The 19,762-nt window shown below is 41.0% G+C and overlaps 1 protein-coding gene across 7 annotated transcripts in view; it reads right to left on the reverse strand.

The window, feature by feature from the left end:
* Nucleotides 1-19,762, reverse strand: part of ABI1 (abl interactor 1) — an 83,910-nt gene that overhangs the window by 42,283 nt on the left and 21,865 nt on the right. For all 7 annotated transcript variants that reach the window (XM_068404439.1, XM_068404438.1, XM_068404437.1 and 4 more), the window contains exon 2: nucleotides 15,503-15,670. In XM_068404439.1, coding sequence (XP_068260540.1) covers nucleotides 15,503-15,670 — 168 coding nt within the window. The remainder of the gene's footprint in view (nucleotides 1-15,502; nucleotides 15,671-19,762) is intronic.

A 19,762-nucleotide genomic window follows, 5' to 3' on the forward strand; every position in this document is an offset into this window, starting at 1 on the left:
TCTGTACAACAGGAAGCACAGACCCAGCTCTGCATCAGATCAAAACCACAGCGCGTGGCAAATTAACCATTACTAACCATCCACTTGAGTTTCATGCTGTATGACAAACAACCTTTTCGAAGGACAGTTCTCTTACTCAGTCCTCCCTCTGCTCACCTCATCTTCCCTTCAACCAAGACAGGATTCTGATAAGGGAACTACCAGGGTACATCCCGTCTCCTCTAGTGAGCTATAGATGTTCTACAGAGTGAACTAAATAGACATTTCAATGATTAACTAACACCAATTGCATTGCTAATACAAGTTTCCAGAGGAAAAACTACCTAAATGGAACCAAAAACTTATTATAATATTTGAACACAAGCCAGAAATGCAATAATCTGCTGATTAAAAAACAGTCTTTAAAATAAAAGACACTTCAAAAGAGAAGTGTTTCAAGTCTACAATCCTACTGATTGATTTTGACAGAACAACAGTTGGGATGTGCAGTCATAACATATTACATTTGTATTCAGTCTTAAAAAGCACAAGAAGTAGATAAATGCTTTTGATTATGCAAAGCCAAAATCCCAACTGTATGTGTGAGTGTATTTCAGTACCTGAAATTACATTTTAGTCATTTCCAATTTCTTTTTTTGCTGGGTATTCCTCAAGATATGCATGCATGAGTAGGCTCATTTAAAAAAAAAGATAGAAGAAACAAAACATGCTTATGCAAGCTCCCACATGAGCATTTCAGCATTTGAAAGTGGCTGAATGAGTCCCTCTTTTCCTTACTGGAAGCAATGCACTTGTCTAGAATTAAACAAAACACACAAATCTAAATATATTCTTGACTGAAGGAAAGCACAAGGACAGAGAGGAAAAATGAAAAGGCTTCTTCAGTAGTTTGGACTCACTAAAGAACCACCATGGGAGTAGAACAAAATTGTATGTCGAACGAAAAGCATTTTGTGTGCCAAAAAAAGCAACTTCATAGGAGATGAACATGTGCAATTGCAAAGAGCACTGCAGGTGGCTGAAAAGGAAACCATCTAAAAAAAGCCTATTAAAAAATAAACTCAACAGAACAAGTCTGAACTTTCTTAAAGTTTGTCTGAGGTAAGGAACTCATAAAGCTGGAATAATGACAAGCCAGAATGTTCATGCCTGAACAAAAAAAAAAACAAAAAAACAACCCACACACAACACACCACAAAGCCAAACCTCCCATATTTACTTGTAACTTTGCATTCCAAATTGGGGGATGGGGAGGGGATAGGGACAGGACACAACCCACCAAAAGAAGCAAGCTAACATAGCCCTAGCTTTAATTTATCACCTCTTTAGTGCTGTAATTTAATCACCTCAAATAGCAAAATTAAATATTTTCCAACAATAAAGGTTATGTTACATGGTTGGGATAGTGGATTTATTGCATATCTCAAAATAATCATTATGCTAAAGAACAACAGAACTCCCACATAAAACCTATTCTGATTTGTTACATGCACTTACCTGGAAGTTTTCTGAATTAATATTCAGGCACATACTTTTCTTTAAAAAGAAAATAAAAAAAAACAACAACCAACCCAAAACCAACAAAAACCAAGCAAAAATCACATACACACACAAAAATTCCTTTCCCAAGAACCCCCCTTCTCCACATGAATTCAGGGCCTATGAGGTGTCTAAGTGACAGTCCTGGGACAGATTGTTTCCCTAACACATAAAAACAGGGACAATACATGTAGAAATAATGTTTAGTATCCTTTAGCCACCTGCCAACATAATTGTGATTACAAATCATCCAAGGGACAATGTTATTTCTACACCTCTTTGATCATACCTCATTTGATGGCAGTGATATAAGCTAGTGGGAAACCTGCTGGTTTTCAGTTGGGTCAGCACTGCACCGAGAGTAACTCATGAGAATTAATTTAAGTCATCAGATGGCTAAATGCTGTATTATCTGCACCCCAAACCCTATTGGTTTAGTGCCACAAACACAGTGAAATTTCTTTTTCTCTTCTTTTGCTTCCTAAATGTTCTAAGGTTGAAGATTAATAGTTCTCTTCTGGAGAAAATGCAAAGTTCTGGATTTTTTTTCAAGATATTGTACACAGCAAGCAAGTCTCTATGGCAAACAACTTTGCAGCAACACTATGAGGTGCTACTCCAATGGGAGGTTAACCAACAGTGGTCAGTTTTTTCCTCTTGTTCCCATTGCTGGTGAGTCTTGTCAGTAAAATAAGATGGCAGGAACAACCCTTACCCACTATAGATCTCACTTAAAAGTTTTCAGTATACTTATTCTACTACGCAGTTAATTTGCTACCCATACTACTACCTCCAGCATATTACTACAGCAAAGAGCTCTTCCATGTCACTTTAATGTCAAAACAACTAGGATCTGACAAGCTCCTCACTTTTGTTTTCAAAGACAAATATAGAAACAAGATAGTTCAAGTCTCTGACCCAGTCTCCCCTTTCTCAAACCCCCTCCAGTAACCACATATCCCTTCTGCAGGTACATCAGCAGAGGACAAGCTTAAAAGCATAATGAACTTCACTCAGCTCAAACTTCTTCTGAAATCCTAGTTTCCAAAGCATTGTGCATAGAAGCCTATCAAGATGTTCTAGCAAAAAAGAAGAATTAACAAAAATTTACTCACATGTTTTCTAAGACTGTGTTACTATTTTGGACTGAGTCATACATACTTCTTGTAATTTGGGCTATATTAAGTAAAAGCAGAAGACAGACAACCAAATCACAAGCATGTATGACGTTTAGCAGTTTAACAGGGTGGGGAGGAAGGGACAGGGCAGAGATGGAATTGCTAACGCTGCTCTACTTCTCCATTGCCATTTTAATTTCCACACACAACTAGAACAGGAAGTTGCACATTGTTTCTGTAAATGGATTTCCCTTAGTCTACTCTTGGCCATGACCGATACGAAATACTGCAACTACATCTGCTGGAAACAGCCACATGGCCTCAACAGTCCTACTGAGCCACAATCTTCCCCAGACAAAGCTTTTCCAGACTGAGGCTGGGCACTCTGGCAGAGGATCCTGGCCCAAGAAGAAACCATGCCTCCTCCAGGGCCACCTCCAGACTCGTACATGCATGAACCCAGCAGCGAGTTCTCGACTCCATCCTATGCAAGTATGCCTGAACGCAAACACTGCAGCCTGATGGCAGGTAGAAAGCCAGTACAAGTCTTGAAGGGAAGTCTTCTGTGTAGGCACAGAGGAGGACATCGCTATGTCCCTGCTGCTGAATGAATTATCCCACTACTGTTACAGTAAATTCATTAGTCAGACTGATCACGTGTTCAGAAATTAGACATTTCCACTGTGCAGTTATTAGCATAATGATTAAACTTGATTGCAAATGCTTGGGGAGAAGAGGAGTGTCAGTCATTGGGAATGACACAGAGAAAGCAGCCTGTAGAAAGAAGCAGACAGAACTCAGCAGTTCTCAAGATTTTGTCTCCAGGATAACTGAGCCCATAATGGGGGGGCGTCGCGGCACAGAGAATAAAACACTGTCACAAGAGAATGGCACAAAAAGAGAGACTGGCCATCTCTTAATGTCACTTTCAGCAGAAGTTAAGACATACACTACACAAATACAGACCAGTGAGGTGTTTAAAGCTAACTGAGGAAGGTACACTCATGCCCTGGTACAGGTGCTCCAAACACCGTGGTGGGTCACAAGCCTCTGAACCGCACCGCAGCGTTTCAAGAGAAGGCCTTACAGCTCCACAGTAACAACCACCATGGACTCGTGCATGGCTGGTCACCCACCTGTGCAATACTGGACCACTAAACACACGCTGAAGAGTTACTGAACTTCTGCAAGAAACCTAACTGCATGGGAAAGTGGCTGGGATCAATATACTGCTACAGTTACCTTAATCAGGGAGGGAGGGGTTGGTGAGGAGTAAAGTATTTCCCTGAGAGAAAAAGGGGTACATCAGGACACAATTTAATGGACTACAGAAAGACAGCTGTGCAAACTTCTGTGGCCTGCCTCCTCCCCACTGCTTTGGTAAAGCCTGGGTTTCCTAAGTGAGGTCAACATACTTTTTGGATTTAAGTTGTGTATATCCATCCAACAATATAGACAGTGTTTACTCCCAGAAGTATATGCCTAATGCAAAGAACAACTATGCATTTGTTTTAATAACTACCACAATGAAGAAATCTAGGCACATGGGCAGTAGGGGAAGAGTACACAGGAAAAGTATCTTTATTCGAGTAAGATCTGCAGACTGCTTACAATCTGGTTTTCCAGGATGTTTGCTTAAGTCACATAATTGTTTGCAGAACCTCTGCCTTCTAAAAATGCATTTGGAAAAATTCACACCACATTTTCTTTATTCTGTTTCTACTGATTAGATGATGCCGTTAAACAATATCCAACTAGGTGACCTCTCATTATCCAATAATGACCAGCCAGCAGCGTTCTCTCAAACTTATTTCAGGCAAACATTTCACATGGAAAACAGTCTGTAAAAAGTTTTAAAAATAATTTCCAAAAGAATAAGTGCATTAGATACATTTATTCCAAGTAATTCAGACAGCTGAGTTCCTACATTAACTGAAGGACTACACATTTAATGCAGCCCAGGGAAATACAGTTTCATAAAGATGTTGAGCTGAAAACAAGATGCAAGTAACTTGGAGTTGTGTTCCCATCAAGCTCCTTTTGCTCCTAGATCTGAAGGTCAAGAAGTAAGAAGCAAGCTAACTGGGACTGAAGCTTGATATTCTCTCTGCCAGCCAAGAGGCATACTGCAGTGCAGGAGGAATGCTTAAAGCAGCAAAATCCCAAGGGATTTAACTTGAATTTCTCTCAGTGAGAGCTTACAGAAACCATCCCCCACTTCCTGAAGTTTCATTATTTGTTAATGTGCCACAGCCTGCACTAAGAAGAGGGAAAGACACATTATGTTAACCAAAATACCATGAACACTCCCAGAAGTTCTCTCCTCCAGTTTTAGCATCCAGATGCCAGAGTAGCACCAAACACTACCACTACATCAGAGATGTTTCAAAACTGTAATATACGAAGGACAATCATTTCTGCGGTCAGCTGTCACACTGCTATCAAAATAAGGCACTGACAGACATGTTTACAGGTCACATGGATGAACACCATTCATATAGCACAGAAACAGATAGACTTAATTACACATCAACCTAGGAGAAGACTAAAAGTGATACATAAGTGGCAAGCAGACAATCCTCTGTGCAGAGAGGAACAAATAAAATAAAGGATGGTCTAGCTACTATGAGCTTACAGGCTTATAACCCTGTCAGCGCTGTCTCTTAACATGAGACTTAGGGTGTATGAGGAAACTAAATCCAAATACAGTGACACAGGTAACAGATTAGATAGCTGAGAAAGTCTACTTTATTTCAGGCTATTTGGACTTTTGTCTTTACCTTAATGACCCATAATTACATGGAGATAGCACATTTCTGGTATGACTTACAGGTTGCACCTCACAAATGGAGGTCGTCCTCAGTTACTTCAGCATCTCACCCATCACCACAGCAGGCAAAAAGTGCCCTGAGTTGGAGCACTCAATAACATAGTATTTCTACCGTTCATCCACTCTCAAATGCCATGTTTCATCTGCCAAGACACACAAGCAGATCAACTGCATACTTTCAAGCTAAGTTTATTTTTTTTAAAAAAACAACTTGAATTTCTTCTAATTAAGAGGAATAATCAATTTGCTAGGCCACATGAGCTGGCATGTTGTTAGCTTACCATACACCACGTATTAGCTATTAGAGAGCAAAAACACGTACACTGCTCAAAAACTTCAGTAACATCTTTTCCAGCCTAGTTTAGGAGACAAGCCTTACCCACAGTACAACTCATCCCTTCTAGTCCTGTACTACATCTGGCCCTTGCTGCATCTTGCCCGCAGCTGACTTAATACACGTAAGAAAATCCTATAAATGGACAAAGAAGGATCAGCTTCCCAAAGACAACGTTTATCCCCTTTCCAGTCAGATAAAGGTTGATTTGTGGTTTGAAGGCTTATCCTGCAACCTTATACAGCCTAGTTTTGAACACAGTTCAAAAATATAAACTTAAAAAGAAGAAAAAACAATCCCATAAGATACTGAGTTCAACAAGAAAGGTGAATTTCCTACAATCAAATCAAGCCCTTCAGTCATTATTCAGTATTTCCTTGTTCTTGTATTTTCAAAAGACGGCCCAACTGACCTTTCCTGAAGCAATTATATGTTTTATAACTTCCATCATAACCGCTCTTAACTCTAAGGTCCCCATCCTACTTGTTCCTTGTATAGAAGCCCAAGAGCTTTTAATCACACCCTTCTTCCTCCCGGGTTTGCCACATACTTGAGATAGCATGACAAGATCAGGTTGACAAGACATTATTTTTCCTCTTGCAAGAAAGGAAGAGAGAAGCCAATTAGAGAAAAAGCAAGCTATGCTTCAGTCCCCGTGTGACACCATACTGAACTGTACTTATGGACCGATTGTAAACAACCATCCCAGGGCAACATATGACGGGGAAAAAGCAAGTGCTTTTAGGCATGAATAGGTGAAGCTACAAAACCACTGCACATTAGCATTCACACAAGTGTACATTCAGGAAAAAGTCATAGCTATTTACCAGATTCTCAAAGAGAAAGAAAATAAAGTAAGATCTGTGATCCCATGGTCATGTACGACTTATTTTTGTGTCCATAAGATATAATTAGGCACAATATTAGGCAAAATTATTAAATAATAAAACTATTTGCCAAAACCAGGAATGAACATTAGAAATGAAAGTGATAGCGTTAGTAATATATTTTTTGAAATTGAGGAAGAGGCAGACATACTTGTATGGTGGTTACTTCTACATGCACAGCCAGCGTTATAAATGGGAAGGACTGAAAAAGCGAATCATGGCCTCCACTATTTGTCACTCAACTGTGCTAGCCCAAAACATATTCTGATTTTTCCTCAAAAAAGAAAAACCCTACACAGAGTACACCTTTTAACCAAACATATCTACAATTTTATTTCCACTACTACCACAAAGCCCTTTCCATCACAGCACTAGCAGCAGGGTCAGTTAAGAATCAACAGTATTCTCTAGTGGAATAAGTCATTCTGAAAAAATAATATTCATTGTAACCTATTTCTATTTAGGTGTTTAGCCATAAGTTATATCAATTAATACAATTCACACACATTTTTTTCCATTACAATACAGGGAAACTTTTCACTTTGTGTTTTGCATCTGCCCCAGTGACACAGAGGTCATACCGTCCTATAGATGATGCTGGGGAAGGGAAACACTCCAGGGCATAGCAGCCACACGACAAGCGTTCAATAAGATTAACACAGTTGGATAGATTTCCATTCTTCATACACACTTTTTCAAAGTTACAATAAAACAATAGAACTTGTCCCAGCTTTAGAATAGCAGCTAATGAGTCATTCATGTATCTCCCATGAACTAAAACAGTTTGTTCACTGCATATATATAACCTATAAGGGGGCTTTTACAAGACATGCATAACAGATACCAATAGGTCCCAAAAAGCTGCTAGTAAAGAGAACAAAGTCAGACCAGCAGCAGCATAAAGAGCATCAGAATGTTACTGCTGGCTTATAAAACACTCATGTGAATCATTACTTGGGTTTCCATCTGCAGGTCAACATTAACTAATCACTTTCATGCCCCCCAATAAAACCAGCCAGCAGAAAGAACTAAGCAATTCCCTTTGAAATGGCACAAGAAGTCCAGCCACAAGGACCCAAGCAGCACGTATTCATGTGCTCGAGTGGCAGATTATGAAGGGGGTAGCTTCAGTGATGCAGTACAACCAAGACTCATCTGCTCCACCATAAGCTTCCTGTACTTGTTTTTCCCCTCCTTTTCCCCAAATACAGTCACAGCTCAAGCATAACACTACCCAGCTACAATGAAAACCAACATCCCAAACAGCTGCATAGGATGGCACAGATACAGTGACTGATTTAATGCTTTGGTAGCTGCTTACCTGCTGCTGTATTACACAGTGTTCTTATAACCGTCACCTCATACACTGCATTTCCTTTTTGCTTTGCCCTTATGCCACCAAAACATTGATAGAAATAAGAAAACCCTAATTCAATGTAAACCAGAAGCTATTCACATGTGAAGACTGCTGGTTTATCGAGACTTGAAATAGGAGCAAAATTAATTTCAGGCAATAATCTAATCAGATGCATCTGAAGAAAAAAAAAAAAAAGACTCCTTGAAAAGTCCAATATGTGACTTTACAGCAGGTTAGTGACACACTTCATCTATGTGGTATATCTTCCAGATATGAGAGGTTTTCATTAAAAAAGAAAGATTGCACAAACACCCTTGACTTCTTTGTTGCACAAAATTATCAAAAAGGCCTTTCAGAATAATGTTCACAGTCCTGAGATTTTTGCCTTTGATTTCAGAAAACAAGAGGCTGCATCAGGCCTCTTAGTATTTAATGAAGTATCTAGAGCTTATGGCCAAATACCCATTCAGCAGAAAGCAGGTTTTAATGGTCTAAAACACCTTGAAAACCATGCATTCAGATTGCCGGTCCACCAGACTTTGGAATGGGAATCGGCATATGAAGGAATACACTACAGTGAATAGCTTTTAAAGCTAACAACTTCCCCTATTCCCCAAAAGCACATTCAAACCCTGCACAAAAAAAAAAGTGGGAATAAAGAATGACAGGAAACAAAAGTTTCTGGCTCAGTTTCTTCTTCTCCAAAGCAACTGCCCTTCCCCATCACAGAAAGGCTGACAGTTATGGTTGCTCCCTCATAGGTGTACATTAATTATCATGGGGTTTTTTTGGTTTGTTTTGATTTATTTTTATTGGTCATGTTTTGGGTTTTTTTGACTCCATCAGCTGAACTGTACAGGAATTACAGACAGATCCTATGTGTGTTCATTTGTGGTCATGAAGGGAATTTCTCAACAGAACAGCTGACAAGGCAACCCTTACACACTATACTACATTCTGAGCAATTTATACATATCATGTAGAGGCTGATATGCACAAAGTTAACAACAGTTTTCATAAGCAGGCAGATAACCAGAGCAAGCACAGTATAACTTCTTGGAGCCTTGGCCTCTATCACGGAGAGTAGAGGAAGAACAGGATGTGAAGCAAAGGCCACAGAGATAACTGTCAGCACTTTTACTAGGAGAAGGAACATCACCCAAGGCAAGGTTAATCTAAACAAAAAGTGCCAGTTTCTTCACCATATTTAGAATATTTGTGTCTGCTGACAAGCAAAGGCAGTCCAAGAGAACTAGAGAGAAGATACCTTCCTGATATATACAACATTAGATGATGCTCTAGTTCCTGCAGAAACACTTGGTCTCCTCACACACTTTTGGACATGCAGAAAGGAAAGTTTGTATGGAAGTGGAGCTTACAAGGATTTGTAGACATGAAGTGGTAGTTTCTCCCCTGACTTTGTAATTGTGTCCCACCTCAGCATTTCATTCCTATAGCTTATGATGTGCCTTGCAAGGGTACAAAGTCAGCTTTTAGGATATATCCAGCTACTGCAGTGTAACACTGAGAAGAGTCACAGCAGAGGGTAACCTGTTCCAGTGCTGCACCACTCTCCAAAACAAAAACGATTTTCCAAATTCCATGTACTAACCTGCCAGGCGTCAACTTGTGGCTAGCTGTGCAAAATTACACTTACTACCAAGACTAACTGCAAAAATGACAGAGCCAGACTTAAGTATTTGTAGGCTACCATTATGTCACTGCTTTGTTTCCTCTTTGTCAGACTAAACAAGCACAATTCCTTCAACCTCTCCTTGTAGGCTGCATGCTCCATGCCCCTGACCATCTCAGCATCCATCTCTGCTGGACTATCTCTAGTTTCCCTAAATCACTCTTGAACAAGGCAGGGGTGACACAAAAAAAATGGACACAGTGCTCCAGGTGAAGCCTCATCACTGCAGAGCAGATGATAATCACTGCCTTTCACCTGCCAGCCATGCTCTTCCCAACAGAGCCCTGTTCCACTTATTCAGATGGCCTTGTGTTGTTGGCTCATGCTCAGCACAGCATCCACCAGCACACCAGCTCCTTTTCAGTGGGACAGCTACTCACAGTCACCTCCCAGCACATACAAATGCATGGGGTTATTCCACCTCAGGTGCAGGTATTTGCACCTTCCCCAGTTTCCCAAGGTTTGTGCTGGCTCAATCCTCAAGTTTCTCAAGGTTCCTCTGCACTGAAGCTCTGCCATTCAGCACAGGAATCACCTTTCTTAGTTTAGTTATACCCAGATTGCTGGGGACATGCCTTATGTCCTGAATGGTCTCCAAAGAATATTCTGAACAGTGTGGGCTCCAGTATTGACCCTGCTTGTTAGCAGCCATCAACCATTTGCTAGTTCTGGCTAACTTTTTTTCCTATTAACAGTCCTTTTGTCCAGCCCATATATTCCTCATGTCAGAGAGCAAGATCTGAGTTTTAAGCATCCTCTTCTTTTTAAAAGAGGCAACTTCAGTGTAAAAGGACCTGAACTGATGTTCTTTGGAAGCACAGACATCACTAAGAGGATCTGGAGAGGTCTTTCGCTCCTATCTGTAAATGTACTGAAATACTTTATGTAATGGCTTGTTCCTAGGAATGACCACCCACGTTCATCAGCAGATGATTTGTCACATTTTCTACCTACCCTCTTTCTACTTCTTGGCTTTCAAACATGAATTTGAACTGTGTTGTGATCATATACACTATCCATGAATGCAGTAACACATTAATCCAAAGGACAGACACACACACTCTGAGAGAAAGTTCTTTCCCCATAAACTCAAAGAGTGCCCCCTGTACACGCGCTGCCTTATGCCTCTTCAAACATCAGAGACCTGCTGAGCACCTAACAGCTCTTGTGCTCTTCTTCCCTGGCATCAAACGCCAGGTATCGTGTTCTCAACTTGCTACTACTTAGGAGCTCGCCCACCGTTCAAGCCCCAGGACATCTTCAGCAGAGCTTCTCTGAAACTTAATCCCATATCAGTCCTGACTGGCTGCTCACACAGTGAAAAAGGCCTTAGTATTTCAGGACAGGGGTGGTGTGTATGTGTGATTCAACACAGGCTACAGCTCTAAGTTTCAGAAGTCCTACAAGAAAAGACAACATCTGTGTATTTCATTATTGCCCCTGACTTTAGCTAGAGAACCATACCATAGAAAGAGAAGGCATTTGGCTTTCTGCTTGCATGCGGTATTTGAATTATACATGCAATGAATTAGATATGGATGGTGACAGGCAAGATTCTTCTAAACTAATTCAGGGATTTTTTTTTTTTTTAGTTCTAAATGTGTCTAACTTTTAATGGCAACAAAAGACGCACACTTTTTTTGCTGAGTTATGCTTTCAGACATATTGTTTTGTAATAGTCCCTATTTCACATGAGAGGAGAGCTTCAGATGCAGAAGAAAATCTTAACGCTGAATGTTTAAGGGGTGCAGTGTTTCCTGGTGCAAATCGTCATTTCTTAAAAAGGAGTCTCTTGCTTCCTTCTATTGCTTCAGGAGGCATGGATTTAAATACTGAGCTATTTAGAAACTGTTTATGTCCAGGAAAAAAAAAAAAAAAAAAAAGCAATAGTTGCTACACCCAGTACTGCAGCTGCTCGGACATAAGTGTGAGCGTTGATCTGTTATATTTTTTCAGTTTTCACACAGTAAACAAGAACGTCCCTGTCAACCTCTCTCTCCTCTGACAAATCTGGCTGTCCCATCTTTATTCCCTTGAAGTTTGTGGAAGTGAAGCAGCAAAAAATTTATCTTAAAATACATGTTTAAGTCAGCTCTTGTTTCCAAGAGGAGGAGGGGAGAACAACCAAGAAACAGCAAGTCAAAAGAGCAAAAGAACATAGGCCCCAATTTCTAGAGTAGTTTTCCTCGTCAAATATTCAAGCTTCTCCTTTCCCCTTCCACTGCCCAGTCCATGCATTCACTTCCCTAAAATTGCTATTAAAAAAAATATTACCTATTCCAGACACCTTCCACTTCATACGCTGTGAAGAATGCAAAACACCTGGCTATTGCTGTTCAATCTTCTTCAAATAAAAATTTCTCTTTGGTCCCTGCAACTGAAGGCAATCTATGCCACAGCAGAAGTGCTGCTCTGCTACTACCTAGCATTTATGGATGGATGAGTCAGCAGTTGATTGCTAGGTACCACATGGGGCTCAAGTCCTTCCTCCATTGCCTTTTACACCAGTGTCCCTAAGGGAAAGTTGAGATGGCACACCATAACAGTGCAGCACTCAGGCAGGCTCTGCTTTCACATCTTGGATCAAAACTAGCTCAACTCTTACCTGAAATTTCCCTTCTAAGCACAACCATTCTCAAGGCAAATAAAAACAAATTGAAGCACCAAATAGGAACTGACAAAAACATGCAATGTAACTGTGACTGCAACAGAAAGCTTGTAGTAGAGTCCAGAGGTATATATGCCTTAATGCCTTTAGTGAAGCCTTGATGCTCACTTTGGTTCAAAGTATAACCTTGCTATCTTTTTCCCCCAAATCTTGCCTAACAGGACGAGTAGGATCTCTTATACTGGAAGGGTTTGCAAACTTCTCCAGAACAGCAATCAAGTCTTTGCTCTGCCATATCAGAGCAGCTTGGAAAGGTCAAGTCGGCTTGGCAAAGCTCAAAGTCAATATTAAGGGTTTAAGCCAAAGAGCTGAACTCTATGTGCACAGCTCTGTATATTGGGTGTAGTAAATAATTATGTGGCAAGTCACTCCAGATCCACAGCTGAAAGACAACTATGACTGCAGAAAATATAGATGCAGCTGGGCAGGCTTCTGCTCTGGCTGCTACATGAAAGCCATTCCTGGAGCTGTTCACTGCCTTTGTGCACTCAGAGCAGCCCTCCCTCACCACAGTGTGATTACTCATGTGAAGCCTCTCTCTTTGCTCTCGACAAGAAACCAAGTTGAATTAATTTTTTCCTATAAAAGCAAGCAAACGCTCCATCTGTAAAATTAAGCTCCAGTAACAAGAATAGAACACACCACTCCATCACCTAACTTTTAATGAGTGCTTTTTCCAGTAAAGGTGGTACATAGCTAGGAAAAATATCGAGTAGCTACTGATCAAGATTAGCTATGCAGCCACTTAGCCTAGAGTCATTCTGGAAAACATGCATAAAGAACTGAAACACAGTAGGGGAACAGAAACTGACTGCACGTCAGAAGAGCCACAGGATTTTCTTCCACAGAAAGAAGAAAGGTATGTTAACCAGAAAAATTATCAAATTGTACCTTATCTCACAGATATCTGCTCTATATTGCAAAACCCAGAACTGAGTAATCGACTGGCAATACCTCAGATCTGTGTTTCTAGGCAATACTTCTTTCATGGAGAAGAATTCAATTTTGAGAATATGTTCACCCCCATGCTTTAGCAGCATGAAAATACTCACAACTGATAGAAGCATGGGGAAGGACACTCTGGAGACCTCAGAGAATTTAGAAACAGTCTATCAAAGCAACTGCACAGCAGATTTAAGATATGCAGTTGAAGCATTTGAGCAGAAACATTTCAAAGCAAATAGCCGAGCTGGTATGTGTGCATTATCTGTATCCAGTTTAACTCTACAAAATTAGTCTGCAGAGGTTGATTTCTAAGCAAGGATTAGTTTCAGGAAAGACCAACCAGGACAGAAACTACAAGCAAGCGACCTCGCTAAACACTCCTCAAAAGCTCTACAGAGTACTGATTGTTCCCAGTCTTTAGCAAACAGTTCATGTACCAGGTGACTCAATAGCTTTCAGCATAGTGCCTTCAATTCAAGCAGCAAACAGTACAGAGGGTGAACACCTTTTGTGCTAGTATCAAACATTGTGGCTTTTTCCATGGTTAGTAATATCAGTAGGCCAATGAGAATTCACCAATAATCGCTTCACACACACTGCAGCTCTGAAACACGTAAGAAACGATGTGCTCAGTATAAAAGGGAATCCAATGCTTGGGAAAGCCTGCAAGTTTGATCCTTTATCCAGTCTTTTCTTCAGAAGTAGTCATAATCCTACCATCAAGAATTCTCTGATACTTGACAGAACACGAAACTTATCTACAGCAATTGTACTTCCTCCTACTTTCTTGTTTCAGTGGCAGGTATCTTTTTTAAATACTTGATACAGCTTTTAACACTCTAGTTCTCAGCACAAACTTGACAACCCTTTTCGAAAGGTTTGTTACTAGGAGGGCCCTTCCACATGCCCTGGAATCTTTTCCCTGCTGATATGCTTTCAGTGAACCATTGTGTTGCCATTTAACAGAAAGACTTTTAGAAACCACAATCATTCTAAAAGAACAGTAAACAGAGGTTAGCAGAGCCTACAGGGAGACAGGCAGCAGAGGCCAAAAGAAGCATTTTCTTTCAAGTATTTGGTCTAAGGTGTACCACTAACAACAGGGTTGACCAACAAAGGTTTTAAATTCACCAGCTGCACTGAAGAACATTTTAGGTTGAATCCTCTGAGATTTGTTTATGAAATGCCTCAGATAGGCATAGGACATAAAGCCCAGCAAAGATCCAACTGAATTTCAGTAAGGGCATATGACAGAGTGGACACTGAGCCCTCAACAAGTCACTCAAGCCCACTTCAGAACAGCAATGTAAGGGTGAAACAAGTGAGTGGATCCTGTCCCTCCCTTCCTTGGCACTAGTATGGTACACACCTGATTATGCAATAAGCCACTTCCAGGTTAAACACAGCAGACATTTTTTGGCTGAGTTACCACACAATTAGACCAGTGCCAGATCAGGTACAAGGCAAGCAGCAGCAGCAACTCAGCAGCAACCAGCTAGGGTGAAGCTTCAGCCAAGGGAACACAAGTCTGCCACTGACAGGAACAGGCCTGTTCTTTTTCTGTCATCTATTTCCATGTCCTCCCTGCACCAACTCTAGCAATACTGCAGCCACAGTACAAGTCAGGTCAGCTCACTCATCCAACTGCCTTGGCTTGGACAGTTTGGCTTTAGCAGGTAGTGGCAGCATGTGAACCCCTCTCCCTCTCCACACAGCTCATGAAATTATATCCTGCAAGGGTATGAAAACAAATTAGATTACTGCATATGCTGCAACATTAAATAAAATACCACCACTCATATGGTACTCCTATCTGGATTTCATTCAGAAACAGAATCCTTCTTTCTATCCCTCCCTCAACAGCAGCTTCAGATCTTGGAATCTTAATAATTAACTCCAGCTTTAAACCAAATATAATCCTAGCACTTCTTGATAAAGGAACTGTTTTGTTTCAGTCATGACCTCCATCACAAAGTGGCTTTCATAAATATTAAAAAAGCCTTACCATTTTCTATCATGTTATTCAGAGAGTTCAAAGAAGTCAACATAAACTATCCAGCTTAACAATACACGAGACAAGATAATGCCTCTTCCAATGCTGTCAGACCTCTACTAAAAAAAAAAAGATTACCTGGGAAATATGGTTGATGGAGGACTCCATCCTCCGTAGCTGGGATGCTTGGATGTCCAGCAGTTGTAATACATTGTTGGCCAGTGCATTGATCTGATAAGCAACACTGGCTAGAGACTGAGTTGTGTAGGCTTTGGTCTCCTCTAACGCTTTCCTTTTATCTGGAGCCTGTAAAGCAAGAGAACAAGATGTTTGCTTAAGGCCAGGAAAAGGGTGGGGGGTGGGGGAAAAAGACAGGAACAAAAAAATACAACCTATATTTAGAAGAACCTGTAGTGAAGAAGATCTGACAAAGATCTGACAAGATCTGCGCAAAGTACTCCATCTGCATCTACATTAAAAAAATTCTCAATAATAAGGAGCAGATAAAGAATTTGAAAAAATATTCAACCATAATAACAGCTCATGGCAAGAAACAATTCATTCAGTAGAAAACCCAACACTATCATGATTTGTTGGAGTCGAGTTTCTAAAGCCTGCCCAACCCTTCATTTCCAGAAAAGCCTCCAATTCCCCAGGAACACCGAAATGCAGCTTTCACCATCTCTTACGAGGTCACACAGCCTAAGCCAGTTAAAGACAGAAAAATATTCTCCGCAGTTGGGTGTCCCCTACTGCACATGCCACCTACAAAGCCAACCCTCCAGCTGACTACTACTCCCACAGTCCAGCAAAAGGGTGAGCAGAGCATCAGGATGGCATGCACAGAGGGCTCCTGCATGCAGGAGTATTTGTGAAATTATCCCTCCTCACACAAAAGCTTAATAAGCTTTCCTTGACAGCTGAGAAAGTTCATCATTGGTTTAGAAGACACACATATTTTGAAGTGTCAGAAAGGAGCACAGCTTCCCCCTGAAAGACAAAAATACAAGGAAAGGATCACCTTCCCACTGAAATCACACCTTGCTAAAGTCCTCAATCTGTCCTGAGGCATCGCTCCCTAGTCAGACAGCAGGTTACTGTCCAAGATCAGCTACTGCTTACATGACTTGAATCACATTGCCCAAGTCCGTCCCTTCTCTCCAGCACAATGGGAGGTACCAACACCACCTCCAGCTGGAAAATACACATGCACCCCACTCTGAAGCGCGCCCTGTATCACAGCTTAGGAGCTGGCAGTGGAGGCCACGTACTTCACCTGTTACCCAACTCGTGAACTGCAGCTATCCAGAATGCGCTTTCCTTCCCTTTGTAGGAAAGGTGCACTGCACAAGGAAGGATTTGCAGTACATGATGACTCAGTGCTAGCGTTTTATTTATTTGTGGAATAGTCAGTTGATCTCAGCAACCGAAAGGAAAGGTTCATATTAAGAGTCCCTTCCAGCTAGACTTCTGTCTATTTTTCTGGTCAATTTCTTTGCATAACACAACACACACTGTATGCAACAGCTACAACATTGAGCACAGAGTTAGGAAACAAAGAAATTCCATTTGCATTCAACTGAGCCCTGTGTTTTCCAGTTTCCACACACTCATTCATTCTTAAATCCTGCCTCTTATTTCTTCACCTCAGTATTTTAGCTTAACATCCACAAATGTTAAACCTGCCCAAGCTGAAGTATGAAAAGATGCAACAGCTAATAAGGAATCCTTCTCGTCTCTCTTGCTTTAAGAAGAAAACCAGAAGGCAAGCTTTCATATACATTATGAAGTTGCAGCGTGACCTAAACACTGCAACACAAGCTATGCTATGCTACCTTTTAATTAAAGATTTTTTAAAACATGGGTGAATTCCCCCCCAGTCCAGGAAATTTTTTTCATATTCATTATTAACGTTCCTAGCAGTGTTTCGACACATGTTAGAACACTTGGTTAATGCCATCCTTCAAACAGATTCATATACAGACGCCTTCTACAATGTGAAGCAGCAAGAACAGTTTAATGTAATCTGTTCCCAAAAGGTAAAACAGTACTAAGGCCACAGTACACAAAATCCCATTTTTTAGTATTTCCAAACGCAAACAAAGCTACCTCTCACCTAAAAAGAATATTGACATTTCTAGCTGTCAGAAATCATTAGTAGGAGTCATTTTGCTTCTTTAGAAAACAAACTCTTGTGGTGAAGGATCTGTAAAACAACTACTAAAGGTTCAAGAAGCAAGTTTCCCAAAGGGCACCCTGGCTTTCTAAAGAGGCATTTTAAACTTCAAATCATCACTAGCAGCGACTTTAAAAACACTGTCCTACTGAGCTGGAGCCTAAAGAAAAAAATTGATGATTTATACTAGAACTCCTACCACCCTGGCCAAGGATGAAAATGCAGGCAGCAGCTTCAGTGACATCTGAAACTAAAGGTTCACTGAACTAGACACAGACAATAAGGCTGCAGTCAACATGATTTTAAGTTTATATAAACTCAAGTGTAGACCTGTAGCCTTTACTCAAGCAGTTTTCTTACTACAAAGTGTGAACTAAACACTGTTAGACTGAACACTACAAAGCCACAGCACTCAATTACTGAGTGTTGTCAAATGAGAAAAACTTCAGTGTGTAAGAAGTTTCTTTTCTTCCCTAATGATTTGTTGATCAAATGCCTTGCCCTTATTTAACTAAAAACGTTAGGTGCTTAGGCATTTGCTCAAATGCCTTGTTCGGCAGCAGGATTAGACGAACATAGTTGTGATGTGGAACATATTTCATGTCCTAGCAGAATTAGGTTAGAAATATTTTCAAGCTTCACAGATCTTTCAGGCAATTTCAGTTGGCAGTTTAACAGTTTAGATTACAACTAACTTGACATACAGACTTTTGCATTTTGTAATTAGGACTGCAGGCATCTGCAAGATACAAGCAAAACACTTCATAGCAAGCAAAACAGGGAGGGTAGAGGGCGAAGGCAAGAGCTATGTGGCAGCAACAGGAGGGAGCCGGGATTTCCAGTGTTCTTCAACTGTTACTTTCATCTCCCTCTTTAAGCGAAAAGTAAAAGCAGTATAGAAGGCAATGCACATGTTTATACGCCTTCAGATACTTTAGTATGATATATGAGCACCAAGTAACTATTCAAATTTAAAGATGACACAATACAAAGGTTGTCAACTGACTTGTTTTCCTAATAGTACAGAATTACTTTACGATCTTATGTTAAAAGCTTCAAAGATACTATTGTTTCTCCAGTAGTCCTTGACATAAATGGAAGTTTGAGTGTCCTTTAGTAGCAAAGTGAATACTCTTTAAATCCAGAACATCACAGCTTTTGAAGCTTCCCTCTTAAAGTAAGCTCCCACCTGTATCCCCAGTTCACCCTTAACAGTCATGTGACTATGGCAAAATTGCAGTTTGAAATTGCTTTCACATAGCTAGGTTTAATAACTAAAAAAAGAAAACCTCTCCTATAATCCAAGTGGACACATGAAGAGTTAAGACTATCATGGCACTCCACACTGCATATTATGTATCTGCATGGAAGGAGGGGCTGGCCACTTGGGAGGAATGTAAGTCTGTTGTCAGAGGATGTAGGGAGGCAACTAGGAAAGCTAAGGCCTCCTTGGAATTAAACCTTGCAAGAGAGGTCAAGGACAACAGAAAGGGCTTCTTCAAATACGTTGCAGGCAAAACCAACACTAGAGGCGATGTAGGCCCACTGATGAATGAGGTGGGGGCCCTGGAGACAGAGGATAAAAAGAAGGCGGAGTTACTGAATGCCTTCTTTGCCTCTGTCTATACTGCTGGAGGCTGTCCTGAGGAGCCCCGGACCCCTGAGGCCTCAGAAGAAGTCAGGATAGAGGAGGAATCTGTCTTGGTAGATGAGGGCTGGGTCAGGGACCAATTAAGCAATCTGGACGTCCATAAATCCATGGGCCCTGATGGGATGCACCCACGGGTGCTGAGGGAGCTGGCGGAAGTCATTGCTAGGCCACTCTCCATCATCTTTGCTAAGTCGTGGGCAACAGGAGAGGTGCCTGAGGACTGGAGGAAAGCGAATGTCACTCCAGTCTTCAAAAAGGGCAAGAAGGAGGACCCGGGTGTCACAGTTTAAAGCTGGACTGGCTATTAAACCTGCGGCAGATGCTCTCTGTTATCTCCCCCCAGAGGGAAAGGGAAAGGGAAAAGGGAGAGAGACTTCTGGGTTGGAAAATTAAAACAGTAACTATAGACCGGTCAGCCTCACCTCCATCCCCGGAAAGGTGATGGAACAGCTTGTCCTTGGTGCTGTCTCTAGGCACATCAAGGATAGAGGGATCATTAGGGGCACTCAGCATGGCTTCACCAAGGGGAAGTCATGTTTAACCAACTTGATAGCCTTTTATGAGGACGTAA

Source organism: Nyctibius grandis, chromosome 7, assembly GCF_013368605.1.
Source record: "Nyctibius grandis isolate bNycGra1 chromosome 7, bNycGra1.pri, whole genome shotgun sequence".
NCBI classification, from domain to species: domain Eukaryota; kingdom Metazoa; phylum Chordata; class Aves; order Nyctibiiformes; family Nyctibiidae; genus Nyctibius; species Nyctibius grandis.